At 45.6% G+C, this 25,305-nt stretch overlaps 1 protein-coding gene across 3 annotated transcripts in view; it reads left to right on the forward strand.

Annotated features, from left to right (window-relative positions):
• NTRK2 (neurotrophic receptor tyrosine kinase 2) overlaps window positions 1-25,305 on the forward strand; it is a 387,985-nt gene that overhangs the window by 296,054 nt on the left and 66,626 nt on the right. For all 3 annotated transcript variants that reach the window (XM_051833735.3, XM_089315550.1, XM_051833736.3), the window contains 2 exons: window positions 10,211-10,383; window positions 18,634-18,868. In XM_051833735.3, coding sequence (XP_051689695.1) covers window positions 10,211-10,383; window positions 18,634-18,868 — 408 coding nt within the window. The remainder of the gene's footprint in view (window positions 1-10,210; window positions 10,384-18,633; window positions 18,869-25,305) is intronic.

Genomic DNA, 25,305 nt, shown 5'->3' on the forward strand with positions numbered 1-25,305 from the left:
AGCGCAGGGCTTTACATTCAGATTGACAGATGTCAGAGGCCTGTAAATGCCGTGCCGATGGTCCCAAGTGATGTAAGAGCCCGAGGCATCCACGGGAACGGGCTGGGGATGGAAGTGATCCGATGACATGTGCAGGCATTTGAGGGCGCACGGGGGCTGAACACGACTCTCCTTTTAGCATATCTGCTTGTTTGGATCCAACTGGATTGCCCTTTTCTTGATATTTTTGGATGACCTTTGTTTTTTTAGAAGATGGATTTGTCAGCCATTTCTTCCCTTTCTGCTGAGTTACAACTGAAGGACTGATACCAAGGATGCAAAGCAAAGACACCAGTCTTTGATCACACTGGGCTATTTTACCTTTAAGGAACTCAACTGCTGAGGTTCTTCATTGCAGCTTAACTGTGGATGCATTAGCTATTTTTGGCTCCATCCAACCTGCATTTCAATAGCTACAATTCCTACAACATTTCCTTGTACTATGAGTGCACGCTGCCTTCTGCTTTTTTTTTTTTAATATAGCCACAAGTGTGCTTTGTGGGATTAATGGCTTCCCTTCCCCCCACTCCTCCTATTATCTCAGGTATATTTCTAGAAACATAAATGCTGCATATGAGAAAGACTTGAGAAATCATACATATAACACAAGCCGCATGTCTTAGAGATGAGAACAATGAGACCCAGGAAAGTCAAGGTACTTCTTCAGGGTGTTTAAGTTAAAGCAAGTTGGTGAAATCTAATCCCTGGGACTTGAAGGTTTTTATAGGGTTAATATATTAATTTTTTATGACCCCAATACATTTTTAGTAAATTTATATATATATATTTTAAAAAGCTAGTTGGAAGTGCTGCACTACAAGAAAATTTGGCAAAATAAGACAGGGTTGAAATTTGAGTGCAGCAAGCACTTTCTTTGGGATCCTACTTTTGAGCATTTTTAGGATTTTTACTTTTCGTGGTTCTAAATTTCTTCTTGTCCATAGAGGAATTAATGATGTTTTTCTCTACCAAGACCCAAAGAAGCATCCAGTATGTAGTTACTATTCCTGAGTCTGGAGGAGTCCCACCCAGCCCCCTTGGTCCAGCTAACTCCTATTTGTCCATTAGCTCTTAGTTCAATTAGCCCCTCTTGAAGACTTCCCCCTTGCTTGATCTTCCAGCTAGGACAGATCTCCAAGCTCTATCAAATTAAAGCATGTGTATTTGATCTGTACAGCTGATGCCAAGGTTTTTAACTATATGTGTATTTGTGGGCTTATTTAATGCATTGCCTGGGATGTCTCCTCAATGACAGTGGTCCACTTCTCATGGCGAGGAACATGACTGTCAGCATGTTGACTAATGTGTAGTGGCACTCAATCGATGCTTGTTGAGTGAGTGATGGATGGATAGATGGATGGATACACAGACTACAGAAATAACAGCTGTCCCATAGAGTTGGTATTTTTAGGTAAAGAAATGATTTGATGAGCAATTGATAATTATAGAATTTGATAGTGGAAAAAACTATAAATATGCATAGAATGTAATTTAATGAGAAATCATCTCAGAAATTACTGAATCTCTATATAGATATCTAGGGCTACTATAGATTCTCTTTATCTTAATCCCTTCAATGTTCCAATGAGCAAACAGAGACCCAGAGAAGAAAAATGGTTCTTCCAAGGTCAAATAGTTTGAATGAGGTCATTTAATGTCAGACCTAAAACCAAAACTCAGTCAAGTACTCATTTACTTATTGTACACCACATTTTTATTGATGGAATTTTACGTATGCCCTGACTGATTAATTAGTGTAAGGAAAATGTTAGTTATGCTCATTTGTAAGCAACCACTTCCATATTTTCCAAGTAGAAATTGAATTCAAGAGAACAAGGGAGATAAGGAAAACTGGATTCCTGAAGGAATATTTTGGTTTCAGGGGAATACAAAGAAAGCCTCACAATCAGCTCTGGTGCAAAGAGCAATGTAATGCTCCCTGGAAACCCAACTCAAGCTGGTTTAAGCAGAGAAGGGAATGGATCGGCTCCTAGAAATCCATTCTACTGGAAAACCTAGCTACTGGTATCCTAGCTTCGGGTGCTACTGGATCCAGGGAATCCACAATTCTGTTTTCTCTTCTTCTCCACTTCTTGGCTCTGCTTTCCTCTATGTTGGTTTCATTCCCACAAAGGTTCTTTCCATGTTGTGGTAAAGACTGACTTGGCTCTGGGATTAGATCCTGCCATCCTAGCAGTGCAAAAGAAAGTGAGCTTCTCCTTCCTAACAGTCATCAAAATGTCCAAGCGATGACTCCTGGTGGGCTGTCTTAGGTGGTGTCCCAGACTCTCTGGCCAGGCAAATGGAATATTGTGATTATCCAGGCCTGGGTCCCCTATTCATCTTCGTAAATGAAAGGCAGAGTCTACTATGAGAGCGCTTCAAAAAATTCATAGGAAAATGGAATTAATAGATACTCTTATAGTGGTGCAAAAAATTTTCGCAATCAGTGAACTTTTTGAATATGTATTTTTCATGAGTTTTTTGATGATCTCTAATAGGAGTAGATTTGAATTTTTGACACCCAAATAAATTTTTCTTTTAATTCTATTTTCCATGAACCATTTGAAGAACCCTCATATACCCAACACACATGGAGTCATCATAGGAAAGTGTTGGTTCCCTGGAAGAAAGAACGTTAGCGATGCTATCGTTAAAGAAAGGAGAAAGATCTGACAGGGGAAAAAAGAAAGATAACCAACGCAGATGGGAACTGCAGCACAGCCAGGCCTCACTGCGACTTCAGCAGTGGGATCTAAAAGCTCACTCCGGATCTGAAGTAGCCCTTGTGACAGTCCCTTCTTTATCTTCTCAGTGGCAGACATCAGGATTCTCCGCTGGCTTCCCTGTAGTGTAGTGTAGCTGGCTGTTGCCTCTGCTTGTTCCTAATATCTGCCTGCTCACTTCCTCTCTCTGACTCACATTCTGATTCCAGAACAGGAAAACTGCTCTGGGTGCACTTGCTCCAATTAGTAATCTGCCATGTCACCTCGTCTTCAGTGCAGGCCACCAACCTGCATTTCAGTCTTCTGAGATGGCCTTGTGGTACACGAGAAGGAACTTTGGGGAAAGAGGGGCAGCTGGGCTACCTGTCCCAGCAGATGGGTAAGCACAGCCTAAGGACTCAAAAAGAAAAGCTCCTTCTCTCCAGTTCTGGAAGAGTAAAAAAATTCATAGATGAGAGAGAGCACCAAGAGTCCATCAACTCTAGTGCCCTTCCCAGGCAAGTTTATTTCTTCTAAGAAAGATGGCAATTTCCCTTTTTCCTTTATTTTTTATGGTTGTCCTCAAGTCAGTCCTTACATCTTGATTGATCATGACTTTGCTTTTCCACTTCTCCCTCATCCTATCCATTCTTCACACTTTTCCATCTCCATTGACATATGAAGTTCTTGTCCCCACCAAATGGAAATCAATGATAAAAAGATGAGTGTGTTTCAAAGAACACTTGCCAATGTGGCCCTGAAAAAAAAAAACCAGCTTGCATATTTCAGCAGGACATCGTGTGCAGAAACCACTATCAATTCTATCTTTACAAGGCACTAGGAACAGAAACTGTAGAACTTTTAATAGTGTTTGGTTAGTAGGCTCTGTCGTCTTTCTTGTCTAGACGTTGCTTAATGGATTTCTGTAGTTCTTTAATGTCAATGTATTCTTTCCTGGTGTGTGTGCATTTGTGTGTGTGTACACGAATGTTGGGGGAGAGAGAGCAATGTTTCCCTTGTAAGAATCCCGGATACACTTGCAGGTAGGCCCTAGTTATTCAGTTGCTCCATCAACTTCAACTTTTAACCTTTGATCAGGGATCTGGTTTTTGTCTCGTAAACCACTTTGGTGACCCTGTTTTCTGGCTTATCTCCAATTTATCTATAACTTTTCAGAAAAACTAAAACCAAAACAGTGCATTTAACTCCACTGAGGTCTCACATGGCATCACAACTTGGTATCTCTGGAATGGATGCCATGAAATAGCTGTGCAACTTTATAATTGTTTTCAGTGCGATGGACCCACTCTCAGTCAAGGCATGATCTACCATCACCCATCAACAGCTCCTTTATTTCCAGGGAGATTGTCTCAGGCAGCTTTATCCTGTGGTATTTAAAGCCTGTAAATATATTTCAGTTCGCCAAATGAGAAGTCTACTCCTGAGAGTACCCCCCCTGTTTTTTGACTTGGTATTTCTCTAATGTGAGTATGGCAGTTGCAATTAATTTTCTGCCTATCTTTCAAAAACTTAACATATCTAACATGCAGCTTAATGAAATATACAAGCAAAAACACCAATGTTATCCCCTAAGTTTCTCCAGTATTTTAAAGTGTGCGAATTAGAACTTAACCTCATGTTTCCCTGTGGATCGTGGAGTTGTTAGATCTGCGCCGTAAAAGTCAGTGTGGTGGAGAAAATCATCAGAACCTTGGCTGTGAATCTCATATTTGAGGCTGTCATTTAATACACAATTAAAGTCCTTTCAAGGGGCTGGCATTGTGGTGTAGTGTGTTAAGCCATAGCTTGTAATGCCAGTATCCCATATAGGTGCTGGTTGGAGTTCTGGCTGCTCCATTTCCGATCCAGTTCCTTACTAATGCTCCTGGAAAAGCAGCAGAAGATGACCCAAAATACTTGGGCTCCTGCCATCCACATGGGAGACCTGGATGAAGCTCCTGGCTCCTACCTTCAGTTTGTCTTAACCACAGTCATTGTGGCCATTTGGAGAATGAACCAGCTAATAGAAGAGCTCTCTCCTTCTCTCTCTGTAATTCTGCCTTTCAAATAAATAAATAGATATTTTTCTAGAAAAAAAAAACTGCTTTCACAGGCCTTTAACATACTGTTAACTGAATTTGTACACACAGAGTGTGAGTTTCTAGTATATACCTGAGTGTTTGTGATCATTGTCACTAGGTAGTCATTTAATTAGTTTTGATATTTGTGGCAATGTGGGGAGTTACTTATTGCCCTCTCCCTAGACTCTAAAATTTTATTTCTATCAAATTCTTTCTATCTCCCAGGTGTAAAATACACTCCTCCAGAGTTCACTTGTACAAGGCTTTGATAGATGCTTCTCCTCTCTTATCTTAGGAAAGACCCTTCTAGTTGAATGAACCATGTGGCATGGTGACCAAGTCTTATGCTTGCCTAACTATTGCCTGTAATAACCTTATAAGAAAGGGGTCTGCCTCAATTCTATTTCAATTTTATATTTTAGAAGTATTTTCTGACATCCCCAAAACAGATTGATCCACTAACAGCCTATGAGAGACAGCTTTTGTAGAACAGAACTGTCGATGCAAGCCATGTTTGTAATTCTGAATTTCCTAGTAAACACATCAAAAAAAAAAAAAAAAAAAAAACCTAAAATGAAGCAGGTGAAAATTATCTTACTAGCACATTTTTTTTTTTTTTTTTTGACAGGCAGAGTGGACAGTGAGAGAGAGAGACAGAGAGAGAAAGGTCTTCCTTTGCCGTTGGTTCACCCTCCAATGGCCGCCGCTGCAGCCGGCGCACCGCGCTGATCCTGGCAGGAGCCAGGAGCCAGGTGCTTTTTCCTGGTCTCCCATGGGGTGCAGGGCCCAAGCACCTGGGCCATCCTCCACTGCACTCCCTGGCCATAGCAGAGAGCTGGCCTGGAAGAGGGGCAACCGGGACAGAATCCGGCGCCCCGACCGGGACTAGAACCCGGTGTGCCGGCGCCGCAAGGTGGAGGATTAGCCTATTGAGCCACGGCGCCGGCTTTCTAGCACATTTTATTTAACTCAACATAGCCATATATGTATGATTTCAACAAATTATTAATCAAAAACATCAATGAGATATTTAACATTATTTTGCTCTTACCAAGTTACCAAAATGTGGTGTGCATTTTTCACTTAAAGCACGTCTCAGTTCCGGCTAGCCAGATTTTGTAACTAGCCACCTGTGGCTGATTGCTGTTGTATGGGGCAGTTTACATCTAGAAGGTATCAGGAGAGTAAAGATTCCCCGTTAGCAATGATTCTGACCTGGAGGAACTTGGGCGTAGTAACCCAACATCCTTGCCCACTGTGGCTGTCTAGGTTGGAGTTTACTCACACGCCTCAATTTCAGCACCATGGGGTGTATTGGCCCCAGTAAGGTCTTACCATAACAATCTCCTCTATACTTTTATCCTTCATTTTAATGAAGAAACTTTATTTCCTTGATATAAGAGACTATGAGACCATTAATTAAAAGTAATAAAAATGGTTTTTCTATTCTGTCTTTCCCAAACCATCTATATATGTTGAAATGCACATTCCTCTGCCATGTCCTGCAATGACCTATCACACCAAAGATGTCAAATAAGCCCTCTTGCCTCTCTTACCATCCTAGCACTATTTAACTGAAGCTTTTCAAATGAATTTGGGTTTTCCTCCTGTTTTTATTTTCCAGCCTCTATTTCATCTTGATTTGTTTCTCTGTTCTGCACAGAAATTTCTTTCCTGCTGATCCATTATTATCCATAAGCACTCCAGGTAGCATCTTATAGCGCTGGATGAGACTTCTCTCTTGACAACGTCTTCAGAAAGAATAGCAGCTATACAGTGTCGGGGAATTCACTAGGAAGGAGAAGAAATGGAGTGACAAAGTGGACGGAAGCAGGAAAAAAGCAGTGCTCGATGATCAGACAAATATGCCTGTCCAAATGAGACTTAAGTGGACAGAATTATCGGTGAGAGGAGCTGCCACCCTGTATTCATGGCTTCAAGTGCCTTGCCAAGGGACTCAGAAAACCATCCAAGGCTCACATAATTGAGTAAAATGACAATCAACCATGGTGCTAAAGCAGAGATGGTTTTTATAAATAGGGTTGATAGCAGGATTTTCCAGCTTCTGATTGCTGTCTGGCTGCGGTTCCACCCGAAGAAAAATTCTGTCCTCGGAGTGCCAAATTCTGAGGATGATTTTGCCCAAGTTGTCACCGCCATATTTTCTGAAGCTCTCAAAATAGAATTGAATCATACTTTAGATAAAGGACCCACCATGCAAAAATGAATGGGCATAGAAGATGAGGCCCGGTCTGTGGCTTGCCTTTGCTTCATGAATAACAAAATCTCTCTTACATCCAGAAACGTTACTAAAATGCAGCTTTTGACATTGTACTGAGAGTGGACTCTTCTATAGCATTTTGCTTTGGGGACATGGAAATATTAGATAGTTGCCAAATCTTGTAGGTTACTGCTCCCCAAAAGGAAACATCTCTCTCTCTCTCTCTCCCCACCCCCATGCCGTCTTTCATAGCTAGCATCCTTGAAACAGCATTGCATAGCTAAATGTGAGTGGAAAGATTGCACACAGGATTTGTTCGTGCCTTTCAGTGATCAGCGCCATTCCTAGCTCACTGATAAAGACAGGCACAGGCCTTAGAGATAAACTATCTCATCGACAGGAAGCAGCCTGTGACTAGAGAGACTGCATCCCTGAGAAAGCATTGCGGCTTGAGGGCTGGATCTCTGTGTGCAGTTCAATACCATCGGGAGCTTGGATTGTTGGACCTGAGCGAGTGCAAACAGAGGAGCACCACACACTGATAAAATTTGATGGTCCTTTATTGCCGGCGGTGGAGAGTGGGCTCATGCCTTAAAGAACTCTCGACCCCGAAGCCCAAAGTAACAGGGGTTTATAAAGGCAAAAACCACAAGGAGGGGAGGGGGAATATATGGTTGCTAGGATCGGGGGGGAATACATGGTGACTGGGGTCAAGCTGACCTAAAACCAATGTGAAACTAATATCAATTATAATCTTGACAATACCAGTTACAATCTCAACAATTTTAATTATAATCTTGACATTAATCCAGGTATTGGTTTTAATCATATGTAGGACATAGACAAATTACATTTTTATCATTAACCCAGGTGCAGCCTATCCACTTCCAAGCTTGAGTGATCACGTTAGGGGGTTTCTGTGCTCTGCCAAGTGTGGTGTAGTGGACTGCTACTGTTCAACTGTTTTAGATCATAGTTTCAGACCAGAGCCTCACGGTGGGGTGGTAGTGGGGTACCTTCCCAGAATAGAGTCTCAGGTTCTCCAAAATGGAGCCCCTACTGTCAAGGTGTTACTTTAGGATTGCTGTTCAGGAAGAGGTGGTGCCCTAGCTGAGCCATTGCCCCTTGTTGGTCCCTCTGCTATATCCATGCATCCTTCAGAAGCCTTCTTGGGTTGTTCTGTGAACACGTGGACTGCAAACATGCTTCTAGGTTCAAATTACCTTATCCTAACGTCCATCTCTACCAGGGGCTTGGAGGCATCCAACCTACACTAATTTGTTCCATTCCTCCAGAGTTCCTGGGAAATGGGTGATATTGTGACTCTCCCTGTGCAGAGCAGAAAACTAGAAGAGTTCAGAGAGATCCAGGCAGAGCCAGGATTTGAACCTGGATCTTTTAAAGTACCATTTATTTGTAAATGAGAAAGAAAGAGAGAGTGAGCTCTTGCATCTGCTGGTTAATGCCCCAAATGCTTACAACAGCTAGGGCTGGTCAGCCTGAAATCAGGATCCAGGAACTCAATCTGGGTCTCGCCTGTGGGGCGGCAGGGACTCCTTGAGCCATTATCATCGCCTCCAACATCATTAGCAGGAAGCTGGAATCAGGAGTAGGGCTGGGACTGGGACCCAGGCCCTGGGATGTTGGCATGTGGGAGCTCAAGCAGAGTCTTAGCCACCTCACTATTCTGCGTATTAGCTCAAACTCTTTCTCTTTGAGCAACGCTGCTGTGAAGACTTGAGTTCTGTTTGGAAGGAGAGACACTGGGGGCCAGCGTTCTACGTGAGTGCATTAGGCAGCCCCCATCGAACTGGAGGTTCCTCCAGCTGCTTCACTTGCCTCGTTTTCCTTTATTTCCACTTCCTCCTTGAGCGCATGCTCCACTTATAAAGACAACATTTTTATTCCATTTTCAGTCCTTTCCCACATTAAAAAAAAATCTCTTCTTTGCTTAAGTGGCATGTAGTAGGCATGCTGCCTACATGACGTAACCTGCCATTGGGTCAGGTAGCCAGTGACAGAAAGGTGAACAGGACACACCTCCACTGTCAAAGGCAAGTTCAAGTGTAATAAAGGCTCTGGGGTGTGTGCTTTCTTCTAGTAGCCCAGGAAAAAGACCCAGCAAATAATGATTTCCAGGCCCTCTAAGTCCATTTCTTTGCCTTTTTTTTTGTCATTCAGTCACCAAGGATTTTAGCAAAACAAAACTGAAGGTAGATTTAAAAACAAACAAGGAACCAGAGGCATTGGTGCGGTGAGTTAAACCACCCCTTGGGTTGCCCACATCCCCTATTGGGGCACCTGACTCAAGTTCCAGACACTATGCTTCTGATCTAGCTACCTGTGCAGGTGTGCCCTGGGGAGGTAGCAGCAGGCGATGGCTCAGGTACTTAGGTACTTGCCACCTATGTGATGAGATGTGTTTCCAGCTCCTGACTTGGGCCTGGTCCAGCCCTGGCTATTGTGGGCATCTGGGAAGTGAAATAGTAGTTGAAAGGTCACTCTCTCTCTGTCTGTCTCTCTCTAATAATAATAAGAAAAAAAGATACTAGTTGGTATGCCAATCCCATATGGGAGTCCCTGGGTTCTGCTTCCTATTCAAGTTTCGCATCAGTGTACACCCCAGGAGGCAGCAAACGGTGGCTCAAGTATTGGATCCCTGCCGCCTACGTGGGAGGCCTGGGTGGAGTTCCTGACTACTAGTCCAGCCCCCGGCTGTTGTGGGTATCGGGGAGTAACCCAGCAGATGGGAGCTCTCTCTCTGTTTCTCTGTCTTTCCCCCACTCCTAAATAAAATAAATTCTAAAAAATTAAAAGATTGCAGCACATGGAGAAAATACAGCAGGCACCCAAACAGGAGAGAAACCATGGCAATCATTGGGTCCAGACTGGGTTAAAAAGCATAAAGAGCACAAAAATAGAGAACCTCTACAACAGTGCTTTGTAGACTGCCAAACTGTTCATCTTCATGAGGGATTAGTCCCCAGTTATTATAACACAGAAATGATCCCCCCTGCAATGAGGCTGCTTCCCAGCCTCTAGCGGAATCACCGCTGGCGGGCACCTGTGTTTCCCACCTGGGGATCTCAGGATGCTTTGGAGTAGTCCCTTCCTGATGCACACTGCCCTTTGATGTCCTGGGTGTCACCTGTGTTGGTTTCCAGACGCTGAAGGATGCCAGCGACAATGCGCGCAAGGACTTCCACCGCGAGGCGGAGCTGCTGACCAACCTGCAGCACGAGCACATCGTCAAGTTCTATGGCGTCTGTGTGGAAGGCGACCCGCTCATCATGGTCTTCGAGTACATGAAGCATGGCGACCTCAACAAGTTCCTCAGGTATGGCGAGTGGTGGACAGTGGGCGGGGCTGGGCTCTGAGAGCCAGCAGGACCTCAAGGCTCAGACCACCCAGAGGCAGGGATGGGGAGTCCCCGGGAAGCTGGGCTAAGAGAAATATTTTTTTTTTTCTGGTAACTGCAAGAATACATGGAAGAGAAACAGACAGAGAAGAAATACGGTCTCAGCATTTCCCCTTTTGCTTAATAAGCTCCCCCTACATCCTGGGATGCGAAGGGTTCAACCCAATTCCACCTGTACTGACTGAGCACGTGTTGTACTAAGTGGTAGGCAGCATGTGAATTGACTATGGGCCTTAGAGGGACTATGGGAGTTTGCCAGGTGAACAAGAGAAGAACACCATTCAAGGCAAAGGAAACTGTGAGAGCTAAGCTATGCCAAGGTGTTCCAGTGAAAGGTTAGAGCAAGTGAGTGAGAAGGCTGGGCTCACTACAGGACAAACCAGGGGCATGGGAGTTGGAACATTTGTTGGTAGCAGGGAGGGTAGATATTTAGACTTCATTATGAGAATGAAAGAATAACCGGAAAGTTGGTAGCCGAGCAGAATCTCTGCTGGGAAGAACAGAATCCAAGGGGCCAAATTTAGAAGGAAGGAGGTAAAACGCTTGGTAGAACCATTGAAGAGTTGGGATTGTAGCCATTGCTGAGACCTGGGTTCCTGGAAAGACGGACAGGGATTTCCTGGTAAAGGAGGTTTTTAGGAGGAGAAAATGTTGAATACTGAACAGAGCTGTGTGTTGTTCGGTAATACTGGAGCCACAGATTTCTGGCTCTGGCCTAACTGGGTTTTAGTTCAGTGGCATGCTCTCGGGAAGTGTCCCTTACGCATATGGGGAAGTGGGAAGAGACACAAAGCAGAATAAGGGCCAAGAGACAACTTAGACTGGGCATAACCCACAAGGAAACTTAACAGGTGCTTTGGGAAAGTGAGGCTAGCTCACACTGAGGAGACGGTGCTGTGAAAAATACAAGCAGGATGTGTGGCTTTCAGACAGATCTGAAGTTGAGTCTCATCTCTGGCATTTACCGTCTGAGTGATGTTGGTTGAGTCTCCTAGCTGCTCTACTGGGATATCCGGGTAGCAGTACAGGCGTGAGGACCACACTAGCGCTATATAGGAAGCTCCTAGCCTAGGAGCACGTAGGACCTGTTCTAAAAGCAGATGCTTGCATTTTGCCAGCAATGATTTCTACTGGTAGACCAGATTCCTCGGCAAGAGAACTCACAAGGATCATGAAGTTTCAAGAGATGGAGAGATGGAGGGGGTTGGTGGTCACCCTGGTGGGGCCTCCAGGGAAAGTTCGTACTCTATACCTACCCAGAAAGAGAAGAAAGGTGCCAAGGCAGGTACTCTCTGTGAAGCAAATCAAGGGGTAATTATGAATGCATTGTGCATGGCTACCACCGGAAGTAGCCATGCAGGATCTTGAACCTGAAATGTAGGAGGTCCCAGTAGTGAGGGTTGGGAGACACCACCTCCCCCCCACTTCAGGAAGCACCCCTCCCTGTTCAGCACCTGCTGCGGCAGTCCTATATGTGGGTATACAGTCTCCATCACCTTGACTGTGAGATGGGTCTGAGTTCAGTCTAAGTCTCACCTGCCTCTGTCTTACATGCCATTTTCTTTACAGTTGAATACGCCCTTGTCTTTGGCAGAGTAGTGACCATGCTACCTGTAGCATCTGGTAGACAGTCTAACTTGGGAGAAATGGGAAAGATGTTAGAGGTGAAGAATTCACCTTGATGGTCTTTCCCCCAACCTGTAAAATGGGTTAATATATTAATCTCAAAGATAAGCATGAGGATTACTGTGAAGATAGATAACCAGTAATTGTGGCCCCCCAATACTTCATCTCTGCTACATTCTTTTAAAGATATATTTATTATTTATGTGAAACTCAGAGTTACACAGAGAGTGGAGAGGGGGAGAGAGAGAGAGAGAGAGAGAGAGAGAGAGAGAGGTCTTCCATCCACTAGTTCACTCCCCAATTAGCTGCAACAGCTGGAGCTGTGCCAATCCAAAGCCAGGAGCCAGGAGCTTATTCTGGGTCTCCTACATGGGTGCAGGGGCCCAAGGACTTGGGCCATCTTCTACTGCTTTCCCAGGCCTTAGCAGAGAGCTGGATTGAAAGTGGAGCAGCTGGGACTAGAACTGGTGCCCATATGGGATGCCAGTGTTTCAGATCAGGGCATTAACCCACTGCACCACAGCACCGGCCCCCATCTCTGCTACATTTTCCTTTTTATTTTGGTTGAGGGGGTCCCAGATCCTGGACACCTTCTATATGATGGCAACCCCTGGATCCCTCTGCCTCCATCCTATTTCTCAGAGCATACAGAGGCATTGCCACAGAAGCAGCCTCCACTTAGCTTCAAACACCTGCTGGAAGATTCCGATGGTGAAGTTTCAGTAACCAGTCACCGCAAAACAGTGAAAGGGAGAGTACACTGCTGTGTCTAGAGATGTCATCTTATTTTATTTATTTTTATTTATTTATTTAAATTTTTTGACAAGCAGAGTTAGATAGTGAAAGAGAGATACAGAGAGAAAGGTCTTCCTTTTCCGTTGCTTCACCCCCAAAATGGCGTGCGGCGCTGATCCAAAGCCAGGAGCCAGGTGCTTCTCCTGGTCTCCCATGCAGGTGCAGGGCCCAAGCACCTGGGCTATCCTCCACTGCCTTCCCGGGCCACGGCAGAGAGCTGGACTGGAAGAGGAGCAACCGGGACAGAATCTAGCACCCCAACCAGGACTAGAACACGGGGTGCCAGCGCTGCAGGTGGAGGATTAGCCTAGTGAGCTGTGGCGCCGGCCTAGAGATGTCATCTATGTTTCGTGCTTTCTGGAACATTTTTTCACTGTCTCTAGCCTCATGGGTACACGTGCCTGGGATGAGTTGCCCTGCCCTGCTTTTCCTGTGATGGTGTGGGTGAGGGGATGCCAAGTGCAATGGGGGACATGCAGCCAATGCAAGGTGTTTGGAGGCAACCTTAATGCATGATCCCGGGTGAACAGAGTTCTCATGGCAGGTTAAGCCAGGGCACGGCTGCGGCTTTTTTTTTAAATGTTTATTATTCTTGTTACCGTTACTTTTTTTTTTTTTTAAGATTTGTTTATTTATTTGAAAGTCAGAGTTACATAGAGAAGAGAAGGAGAGGCAGAGAGAGAGAGAGAGAGAAAGGTCTTCCATCTGCTGGTTCACTCCCCAAGTGGCCACAATGGCTGGAGCTGCACCCATCCAGAGCCAGGAGCCAGGAGCCAGGAGCTTCTTCCAGGCCTCCCACACGGGTGCAGGGGCCCAAAGAGGTGAGTCATCTTCTACTGCTTTCCCAGGCCACAGCACAGAGCAGAGAGCTGGATCAGAAGTAGAGCAGCTGGGACTCGAACTGGCGCCCATATGGGATACCAGCACTGCAGGCTTTACCTGCTACGCCACAGTGCTGGCCCGGTTGTAGCTTTTGTACATGGTCTTGTCAGATTTAACATGAAAGGAGAAGCAGCTGAATTTGGTTGAGGTGTAACTGCACCTAGGAGAAATATTTTTTCCACGTCTTAGGCTGCTTCCCTAGTTCAAAATAAACCTATAGTGTAATAAATGCAAATGCATTACCTAGATGCAATGAAATGCTTCTATGAAGTGTGTGTGTGTGTGTGTGTGTGTGTGTGAATTACAACATAATTCTTTCACTCTTGCTTGGTCAGCCGTTACCCAGTCTCCTTCCTGCTTCCTGGGAGGAGCAGTCACGAGGTGTTCCCTTGGCACAGTGCACAAGGCACATAGACAATTGGGGACGCACCCTGATGTATTTCATAACTATAAATGACTAATAGAGGAGATTTCCAATGTCCCCAACACCAAAATCTGATAAATAGTCAATGACAGATATATCAATGCCCATGGTGCAGTTATTACACCTTATATATATGAATTGGAATATGACAGCAAACGCTGCAAATATGGACTGTGATGTATCCAGTAAAAATTACCAGTGAGTAAATTCACTTTCGTTAAGACTGATCAGAAGGAGAGCAGTGTGCTGTGGAGTCCGGCACTTCCAGGAGGTGCATAGGGGAGCTGGCAGTCAACACAAAGGCTGCTGTGCCCTCTTTGTGCTCCTCTTAGGAGTGTGTCCAGGAGACCAACCACCCTCCATTTACGGCAGGACTGTCTGCTCAGGGAGAGCACCCAGCGGTACCTCCTAGAAAAAAAAAAAATAAAGAGCCCTTGTTCAAACACCCAGAAGCAAGCAGGAAAAGGCCTGTTAACTGGGGGAGCCTGCCCACCCCCCACACACTGCTCTATAGTGCGTCAGGCATTGGGGGACCTCCAGACCCCGGAAGCCTGAAGAGCTAAGGGCTGGACACAGGGATTTTGCACAGAGGTGGCCTTTGGCACCAGCTCCTGGCTTACCTTCACCTTGGAGCTTTTGCTTCTAGCATAGGCCAGTTTTCTGGGGTTGAGATAGAGCTCGGCCAATCAACACTGTGTTTTATTCTTTGAACCAAATCTAAGATGGTTGATTCCTGGCCCCTATTCTTTGCATCTTTATTTCACACCCTCCCTTCAGCTGTGGGCATTGTTCTAACCTTCTGAGGTGCTGAGGTTAACACAGCTAAAGCAGACCGTGAAGATATCCTGACTTTCCCTGGTAATGTTGGGAAGGGTAGGCCTGCTCTACCTTCAGTGGAATGAAAAGGGCCAACTCTTTGGGGTCTTTATTTTTCTTTATTTTTAAAAAAGATTTATTTTTTATTTATTAGAAAGACAGAGTTACAGAGAGAGGGAGAGACAGAGAAAGAGAGAGAGATCTTCTATCTGCTGGTTCACTCCCCAAATGGCCTCAAAGGCTGGAGCTGAGCCAATGGATCGGAAACCAGGAGCTAGAAGCTTCCTCCAGGTCTCCCACTTGGGTGCAGGGGCCCAAGGACCTTGACCATCCTCCGCTGCTTTACTGAGTGCATTAGCAGAGAGCTGGATTGGAAGGGGAGCAGCTGGGCTCAGGTCAGCACTCTGATATGGGATACTGGCGTTGCAAGTGGTGGCTTAACCCCCTGTACCACAATGCCCGGCCCTTGACTATTTTTTTTTAACTCCTACATATGTGAGAGAACATATGGTATTTACCTTTCTGTATCTGGTTGATTTTATTTAATACAATGACCTCAGTTCCATCCATTTTTCTTCCACTCACAGGGTTTTATTCTTTTTATGGCTGAAGAGTAGCCCATTGTGTATCTATACCACGTTTTCTTTATCCAGTTGTGGATGGATGCCTAGGTTGACTCCCTACCTTGGGTATTGTGAGCAGTGCCGCAGTGAATGGGTGTGTATGTGTGTGTGTGTGTGCGCGCGCGGGCGCACACACGCACACAGGTATGTCTTTTTTATGCTGGTTTAGTTTCTTTCAGCTATATAGCCAGAAAAGAGGTAGCTGGCTCATCAGGCCCGACAACAACCAAAACAACGCAGTTAAGAAATGGTCACAGGATCTGAGTAGCCATTTCTCAAAAGCAGAAACACAAATGGGCAAGAACAAGATGAAACCATGCTCCGTGTCACTAGGCATCAGGGAAAGGCTAGTCACAGACCCAATGGGGTGGCACCTCACTCCGGTAAGGACGGCTATTGCCAAAACGGTGAAAAAATACCAAATGCTGGGGAGGGTGTCGGGGAGAGAACCCTTATACACTCTTGGTGGGATGCAAGTTAGCAGGTTAGTACTGCTGTCATGGAAAGCGGAATGGAGGTTCTTTCTGTGTCTTAGGAGAGTAACTTGTTTTCACATCTTCTCTCCATTTCTTTGTGAAGAGAACCCTTGTTTGCAAAATCTTCCCTCTGAGAGATCAAACACAGTGCAAGCAGTGTCCAAGCCTTCTCACATCAGTGCCCATAGAAAGCTGCCATGGGTATCTCCTTTTTAAGAATGGGGAAAAAAATAAAATAAAAGGGGTCTGGTGCTGTGGCACAGCGGGTAAAGCCACTACCTGCAGTGCCAGCATCCCATATGGGTGCCGGTTCAAGTCCTGGCTGCTCCACTTCCAATCCAGCTCTCTGCTATGGCCTGGGAAAGCAGTAGAACATGGCCCATGTTCTTGGGCCCCTGCACCTGTGTGGGAGACCCAGAGGAAGCGCCTGTCTCCTGGCTTTGGATTGGCACAGCTCCAGCTCTTGCGGCCATCTGGGGAGTGAACCAGCAAATGGAAGATCTCTCTAGACCTCTCTAGACCTCTCTCTGTCTAACTCTGACTTTCAAATAAATAAATAAATCTTTAAGAAAAAAAAAAAAGAATGAGGACACAGGCCCATGGAGGTTGGGTCACTCACCCAAGGTCACATAGCTAACATGTTAGGCCAGGTTCAAATTCAGTTCTGACACTCAGAGCTTTGGCCTCTGTAGGGCAAGACTTGTTTCCTAGAAACAGAGATTTCGAGATGAAGAAAGCCCCAAAGCATTTTCCAGTATTACTCCTCCCTGCAGCAGGAGGCCAGCCCCCAAGTGGGGTAGGGGAGGTGGGGGGCTAGTTGTCTGAGTAGAAAGGTGTTGAGACCAGCCCTGAACAAAACCAGGGACCTCTCCCCAGGAAATGGTGACACCCAGGCACTGAAAGACAGAAGGGACTGACAGATCACCTGACATGACTCCTTTGCATTTTTAACTAATGGGGGATGTGCAGATTGAGGTAGAGAAGTTCAGAGGTTTTCCTGGTGTAGACACTGTGTACCTGGGAAACTCCCTCCCTCCTTTACCAGGGCTTAGTGGGGGTGGGGGCGGGGCGCTACACAGATGAAAGCAGTGGTGGCAGCCAGCCTTGGAGCTGACTGGAAGTGTGATGGAAAGGGTGGGAGGATCTGGTCGTGGCCTGAATAGTTTGGGGGTGGAGGGGTGGGAGTGGGGTTCAGATGCAGAGGTTCAGGGTAAAGCACACATACATGTTCTTGGATGATTCTGGCTCTCATTTCCAAATGCTCATATACTAGGACTTCAAAGTGTTTATGGAAAAATGGAATTAAGACAGCAGCTTATTTTGGTGCAAAATATTTTTGAAAAGCATGCTTAGCTTTTTCATAATACATGCTTCACATGAATTTTTATAAGCCCCCTCCTATGCATGGATTTCAAAAATTCACTAAAATAAGCTCTTTGAATTTCATTTTGCTTCAGCTTTTAAAAACACCTCGTGCAGAGGAGGTCACCCACTTAGGATGTATTTCGAATCTTACATGTTTATTTCAAATGTATCAAAATGTCTTCAAGGCCATTTGACTGTGCCCAGAGCACAGCCTGCCTTTATTCCTTGCCCTGCAGCGCCCCCTCAGGCCATCAAGGGCCATGACATGGCTCCTGGCTCACCGTGCTGGATTTCAGACACGTGATTGCCATGTTAACCTGTGTCCCCTTTTAACACTGAAACCTTCCCTTCCCTAAAGTACCTGTCATTGTTCAGGCCTCACAAGGCTGAGAAAAGGCCAGGTTTAGAGCATAGAAGAAAAAGAAGATAAAAAAAAGACTTCATTTCTTTATTTGAAAGGCAGAATTACAGACAGGGAGAGGCAGAGAGAGCTGGTTCACTCCCCAAATGGCTGCAACCTTAGTCAGGAGCCAGGAGCTTCATCTGGGTCTCCCACGTGATTGCAGGGGCCCAAGCACTTGGGCCATCTTCTGCTGCTTTCCCAGGCACATTAGCTGGGAGTTGGAATGCTGGCATTGCAGGGGGTGGCTTAACCCACTGCACCACAGCGCTGGCCTTCCATACCATCAAAAAAATAAATGTCCTGGAATTCCGAAGCAAGTCCTGCATTGCCCTGGAGGTCAAGAGGATGGGTGGACAGAAAGAAATGATATTTTGCCCTGGGTTCTCTGCAGCTGCCCTGGCTGGGAGGGGAGGGGTCGGGATCCTGCAGGGGTTATACCCACCCTTCCAGGATCCACAGCCTCTCCCCGGCATTGTTGTTGTTGTTTTTGTTTGGCTTCAGCCACCTGCTATTTCCCTAGAATGTGACCTTGACTGGATCTGGCAGGTACAGGGGACACCACTCAGGTCCATGTGGCCCCGGGACCGTCCTCAGGGCTCTCACGGGCACAGCGCGGACCACACATCTTTGCGTCTTTCATATGCCGAGCCAGGCGGTATCTGAGTTCCAGCAGCCCCGCGGAGCACAGAGGGGCCCCTGGAGGCCCAGAGCTGCGGCTCCAGCCTCACCTGCTGCGTCTCCTCTCCTCCCCCAATGCAGGGCGCACGGGCCGGACGCTGTGCTGATGGCCGAGGGCACACCACCCACGGAGCTGACGCAGTCCCAGATGCTGCACATTGCCCAGCAGATCGCCGCCGGCATGGTCTACCTGGCTTCCCAGCACTTTGTGCACCGCGACCTAGCCACCCGCAACTGCCTGGTCGGGGAGAACCTGCTGGTGAAAATCGGCGACTTCGGGATGTCCCGGGACGTCTACAGCACCGACTACTACAGGGTGAGTAGCACCCGGCGCCCTCTCCCTGGTCGACCCCATCCTGTCTTCAGTGGCGCACAGGAGGAGGCTTGGCCAACAGGGAGCTTTCTCTGGCAGCCCTGGAGGCTGCATGGCCATGATCACTTGTCGGGATATTCAGAGATCTCTCTTACTAGCATGTGGGTGGCTGCGTCTTCCTGTGTCCTCATGGGTGTGAGTCCTTGGTATCTCTCTATGTCAAAATTTCCCCTCTCTTGGATTAGATTAAGGCCTAGAGCAGTGGGCTCATATGAGCTAACCACCTATTAAGGTACAGCAGTGGGCTCATATAAGCTAATCCCATCTTTAGATACACTCACGTTCTCAAGTATTGGGGGTGAGGGCTTGTGTATACACATTCTGGGGGTAGGCAGTTCAGCCCCTAACACCATCTGCCCTTTCTGTGGCTCTCCAGGGTGGTGTGTGTGTGTGTGTGTGTAGCATGAGGTTCACGGACTGGCACCTGATTCTGTGAAATACTGAAGCCTTTGCTGGGAATTTGAACTAAGAGGAACTTGTTCACCTAAGTCATCATGCACCAGACTTTGGACGGTCCCTCGCTGAAGCATCTCGGTTGAGCATTCTGTCTGCTCCTGAGCAGTCCCACCCAGCCTGCCTGGTGGTTCCATCATCCAGAACACTGAGTGTATAGTTATGGACAATAATTCAAGCGCACTGATCACTTGGGATTGTCTAAATATATGCGTGAGTCTGTTTTGTGTTGCTCTAATGAAATACCCGAGGCAGGCTAACTTATGAAGGAAGGAGATTGGCATGGGCTCAGAATTCTAGAGGTTCAACTGGAGATGCTGTTCTGGCTGGCAAAACCCTGAGACAGCAAAAGAAAGGCAGCACTTGGCAAGACATAGGGAGTGCACGTGTGTGTGTGTGTGTGTGTGTGTGTGGTCTCTCTCCTTCTTCATGTAAAGGCAACAGCATTCAATCGTTCAATCATGGGTGCTGTATTCTTGTGACCACCTAATTCCAATTACTTCCCAAAGAAAAGACCCTGCCTCTCAGCCCCAGTCAATTAAGTGTTTCCCTCTTGATACTTCACAAATGGGATTGAATTTCAACACGGTTGGAGAGGGCGGGTGGCAAACCACATCCAAACCAGAGCAGTTTGTCAGATTTATTAACTGAGACCCTGGGCCTCGGCTCTGAGAGAACGCGGACATTTCTACAAATGCTGAAGTCATATTTAGTGGGAAGGTTCAGGGTGGTGTTCCAGTGCCTCAAACCCACAACGTGATTTTCTTGTCCTTTTGGTTGATTTTCAAGGGACAGAAGATAGGAAGTAATGGGATAATTGTGCTAAATGGAGACGGCCTAAGAGTATAACACATGGAACTGGACTGCCCTCCCTATAGGCTAGGCTGGTGGAGATAAGGCGTCTCCTCCTCTGTATTTTTTGAGACGCACATAACAGTTTTTCACCTGTTCTCCTTACTCTCTGCAGTGCCTCTGTGTTTTAGCAGAGCCAAGTAGGCTACCGGTAGTCTGAGAAAATGAATCCAGGGCCTTGTTGCACATTCTTCTGTAGAACCTTTTGTGGTGTTTCTTCCATTGTCACCTTGATAAGCATTGCTTATATTTTGTATGGCAAGAATCTGTAAGGACTAAATGGAAAAGAAATACCTTACTTGGCATGGGCAGGAAAGCATGGTTACAATTTTAGCTTCAAATTTTCAAATTTGAGCTTAAAAGCACCTGTTTTGAGTCCAGAAATGGGTAGTGTGTTCCAGATGTCTGAAACGTAGGTTTCACTTATAGCAGGTGCACCTCCTCTGTTAGCTCCGCCTACCTGATAGGAGGTGGGGTCTCTCAGGAGACAAATACCTGGGTGCCTCCCTGAAAGAGATCTGGGCTGAATTTTGATGAGTATCATGGGGAGAAACACGTGGCCCGAGTAGCAGTTTTCTCTTCAGTAGTAAATTAATCAGGGCGTCTAAGTGCCTGGCACAAAGTAAATATTCAGTAAATACTTCCATTGAATTATTATACAAATAAATAAAGATACGTCTCATCCTCAAAGCCAGGACTGAACTTAGTGTAGCCCAACATCCTCCTTCCCAGGAGCCTCTAGAAACATAATTCAGACAACAAACACTGGTCATGTCAACAGTAAAAAGATGAGCCAACCAATTAAAAAACAGGTGAAGGATTTGAATAGAAGTGTCTCCAAAGAAGATGTCCAAATGACCAATAAACACATGAAAAGATGCTGAACATCATCAGCTATTAGAGAAACACAAAGAAGAATTACAATGAGGTGCACTTCATAGCTACTGGGACAGCTGTAACAAAAAGACAATAACAAGTGTTGAGGAGGAAGTGGAGACATTGAAACTCTCCTGTCCTACCAGTGGGGATGCAAAATGGTACAGCTACTTTAGAAAAGAGTGTGGCAGATCTTCAAAATGTTCAACCTCGAATCACCGTATCATTCAGTAATTCTACTACAAGAGAATTGAGATTTTATATTCACATAAACACATGCACACTGGTGCTTGTATAAATTGTAATCATAAAAATGCTACACAGCATCCGCCAACTGATTACAGGCTAGATGTGATAATCCACACAAGAGAATATTATGCAGCAAAATGAAGGGATGAAGCATTGATACATGCTGCCGCAGAAGGAAAGCGTGAACATTATTATGCTGTGTGACACACACAAGACACAGAAGGCCATGGCTTTATTTATATGCAATGTCCAGAACAGGCAAATCTTTAGGTAAAGAAAATGGGTTAGTGGTTGCCAGAGGTTGGGGAGAAAGGACAATGGGAAGTAAGTCTTCCTGGGTCAGAGTTTCTTTCAGTGATGATGAACATATCAGAATTATATAATGCTAACAGTTGTAAACCACTGTGAATATGTTAGTAAAACACAGAATTATGGAACATTGCATTGTTTAAAAGGGATATTAGGATATGAAGATTGAATTCCAGACATTCTGGAAAAATAAAACGCCAGCCATCAGTATGAACATAGGACGTTAATCTTGGTCATTTGTGATATGTAAAAACACTGTCATTATCCATCTACCATATTTCGTTCTCTTTTATTAAAAAAGAAAATCTTTTGCTTGGGTGTCATACTTACTTCTGAATTGATTGGAGGAGATAATCCTAGCTTTATGTATTTTTTAGACGTTTGGAGCTACTCAGGTTACTAAGAAAACCGCTCCAGATGCCACATTAATTTAATCTTTCTCCCTCTATCTTTCTCCCTCTTTAATGCTCACTACTCCGTGGTGTTGACGGGTTTGCACATTTGTTTATTTGTTTGCTTATGCCTCTCAAGATGAGAATAAAGAGCCTGCCTTACGTTGGTCTCTGTCCCGGGAGGGAATGAGCCGGAATGGCAGGGAAGCGGAAGATGCATGGAAGAGCGGGTGGTTTGAGAGCAGCCTAGGAAGACAAAGAAATGATGGATTTTATTTTGCTTGTCTAAAATTTCTAGATGTCACTGTGCCTTTTGGTTTCATCAGAGAACTGGTTCTTGGGATGTCCGTGCTTACTGGCATCTTGTGTCAATGGTGCTCATGCCCTTGAGTTTGTCACGTGGACAGCAGTAGCTGTCTCTGCGTTTTGCAGAGGAACTCTAGCGCATTGGGTGGCGGCTGCATCCTGGGGCACTTCCACATCAGTTTTCCACCCGTGGGATGGATCATTGATGAGTTAAGCCTGCAGCCCATCCTGGTTAATGGTGTCTCTTCTTCCCTTGGGTCACCACGGCGAGGGGAATGTGTGGTCCTTACAGTTCAGGTTTCTCATTTGCTAGCACCTGACATGAGTGTTTCTTCTGAGAAGGCATGCGTCAAACTGCAGGATGAGGAGCTGCTAGAGTTGATGTGAGCTGCCGGCACCGATGTGGAGAATCATTTCCCCTGTCGCGACGGGAAAAGGTGTTTACCTTAGCCTGGCTTGTCTTCCATAGAAGGCGCGTGATTGGACATGGAGTCAACTAGACTGGGGAGTAGCATGCTCCTTATCTTTAAAGAGCAGCTAATCCTCCTAGAAGCCTGTGCCTTCTTCTGTTCCTGGTAGCTAAAAAGCAGCCTGGTGGGGTGGCCATGGCTCTGCACAGTCTTTGGCAGGAGGGGCGGGTGGCAGCTGCTCCTGGGGGAGCTGGCAGCACCAAGAGACGGCTGCCTGAAGGCGTCTATCCTGTTGCAGCTGAGCTAATTATACCTTTCCAGTGAAGGGAGAAATCGGAACACTACATTTGCATTGAAACCAGCCCGACATGGCGGGTCCAAAATTACTCTAGCATTTATGTTCTCTGAATTGTTTTAATTAGCAGCTCTGCAGTACCAGTTTTCTATTCTGTTTTTTTTTTTTTTAATTTCTTTGCCTCTGCTGGCAAAACCTGACATTTAAGAAACATCTGAACCAGATTTCTGTCACTTTTCTGCTGTTGGAGACCAAGGGTCTCACTCAACTTGGTCATTACTGTGCCACAGTGAATCCATTGGTGTTTTCTTGATATGCACTTTCATGGCACTCACTGCTTGGATGTCACATATGCTTACAACGACTGTGATCTTTGAGCCAGTGGACACCAAACATCACTGAAATCCTAGCTTCTACATTTTGCTCTCCCTTGGGCTTTAGCTTTCTGTTGGGGCGGTAAGAAATCCTACCCTTTAATTCATCTTACACATAAGAAAAGAAGGAAGAGTAGAGAAAATGATTGGTGGTAGAAACTTAAAGAAGCAAATGAGGGTGCTGGGTAAGCAAAAAATGGTCAGGATCCTCAAGTGCTAAAATGACATGGGCAGCACCATCCAAGGAATCATTTTGAGGTTCTCGGTGTGTTAACTGCAGAAAAAAGGGGTGTGTTGTACCAAAAGTCAGCTGATAAGACAAGGGGGAAAATGAATTGAACTTCAAAACACTTTATGTTACCTTAGAGTAACAAGATGAGTGAGGGCATCAAGTCACATGCCACCTAAGGGTTAAGGAAGTTAAGAAATGGACAAGCAGATACGAAATAATGGAGAGTTAACTATCTTACTTGGGTCTATTTAAAGAACAGGGTTTACGTTTAAGGCATATGCTATGTCATGGGAATATAGACAGATTGATTGATAGGTGATGGATAGATGATGGCCTCATGCCACAGATATGCTTAGTGTCTTGTGTGAGGTCCCATCGCCAATCCCTCTGTGCGGGGCAGCATCAGAGGCAGTTCCCTGTCTGTCTCTCCCCTGGCATCGCAGCACAGAGCATCTTGTAGCATGAAAATAGGTTGATAGCAATCTTCGCAGTAGGGTGCCCAGGGCTAAAATGCACCTCTACTAAGTCCTGTAGCAGGAGTACTTCTCTGGTGTACCGTATCTAGAGCCCTTCAAACTAGACACGGTGTTCATTTTAAGGGGTAACTCAACCTCTTCTCAAAAGAGAGACATCTTTTGTATCATTCACTCTCATTTGCATGCACCATTTTTTTTTCACTTCCTCCGTCACTCTATGATATGTACACAGTGGCTCTTAACTTTCACAGGAACATTTACAGACTTTTCTTATGGGGCTTTTTTGAGTCGCGTGGCCTCAGAAATGAGAGAGGTTGTTTGTTTTATGAAGTCATCTTCCATCCGTGCCTCTTCCAACACTTCCAGCTTAGTTCGGAGAGACCTGTCAGCCAGGGAGAAATCAGAACATTGAGTTCAGACTAATTCTATATTAAACTCGATTTGCATAAATTGTTTCAAGATTCTAAATTGGCTTAATTCGTCTTCAAGCCTCCCTAAGAACCTTCTTTATGTACTCTGGAGTTGCAGCAGAATTAAGCAAGTGCCAGGGGCTGCTCATTCATTCCTTCCTTCATTCAGTTATTCAGCCCATATTTAGGAGACAGTTATGCTGGATACTAGCGTAGACACAAAAGGCATCCAGATGGAAAAGACAGATGACCTGCACTTGGAGGAGCGCTTAGACATTTCAATGCAATGTGATAAGTGCTGTAATATGAGATACATGCTTGGGACCCCCAAGGTGAAAACCCCTAGCCTACTCTGGGAAATCAGAGCACGGTTCATGGAGACATGTTGTTTGAGCTGATATTCAAGACGTAATCCACAAGTTATTCTGTTGGAGGAAAGGTTTGGGTCAGGTTGGTGACAGAGGCATGTAAAATAGTATGGGAAGAGAGAGGACAGCATCAGCGTCATAGTGTGTGGCCGGAGAATGGGGACTGGTTTGTCGTGTGTCTGAGGCTAACAACGTCTGGACTACTTAGGATATTATAATATTTCCCAGGGGCCTGTTGGCCACGCCAAATACCTCGGACTCGATTCTTTCAGCAGGTTCATACAGCAGACACTGATATGTCAGATTGCATTCAGCTACATCACATTATCCATGAAAATAGATCAGCCCAAGAGATCCCAGCCAGCCTTGTACACATAC

This window comes from Oryctolagus cuniculus, chromosome 1, assembly GCF_051225735.1.
Source record: "Oryctolagus cuniculus isolate XC-2025 breed Fujian yellow rabbit chromosome 1, ASM5122573v1, whole genome shotgun sequence".
In the NCBI taxonomy this organism is placed as follows: Eukaryota; Metazoa; Chordata; class Mammalia; order Lagomorpha; family Leporidae; genus Oryctolagus; species Oryctolagus cuniculus.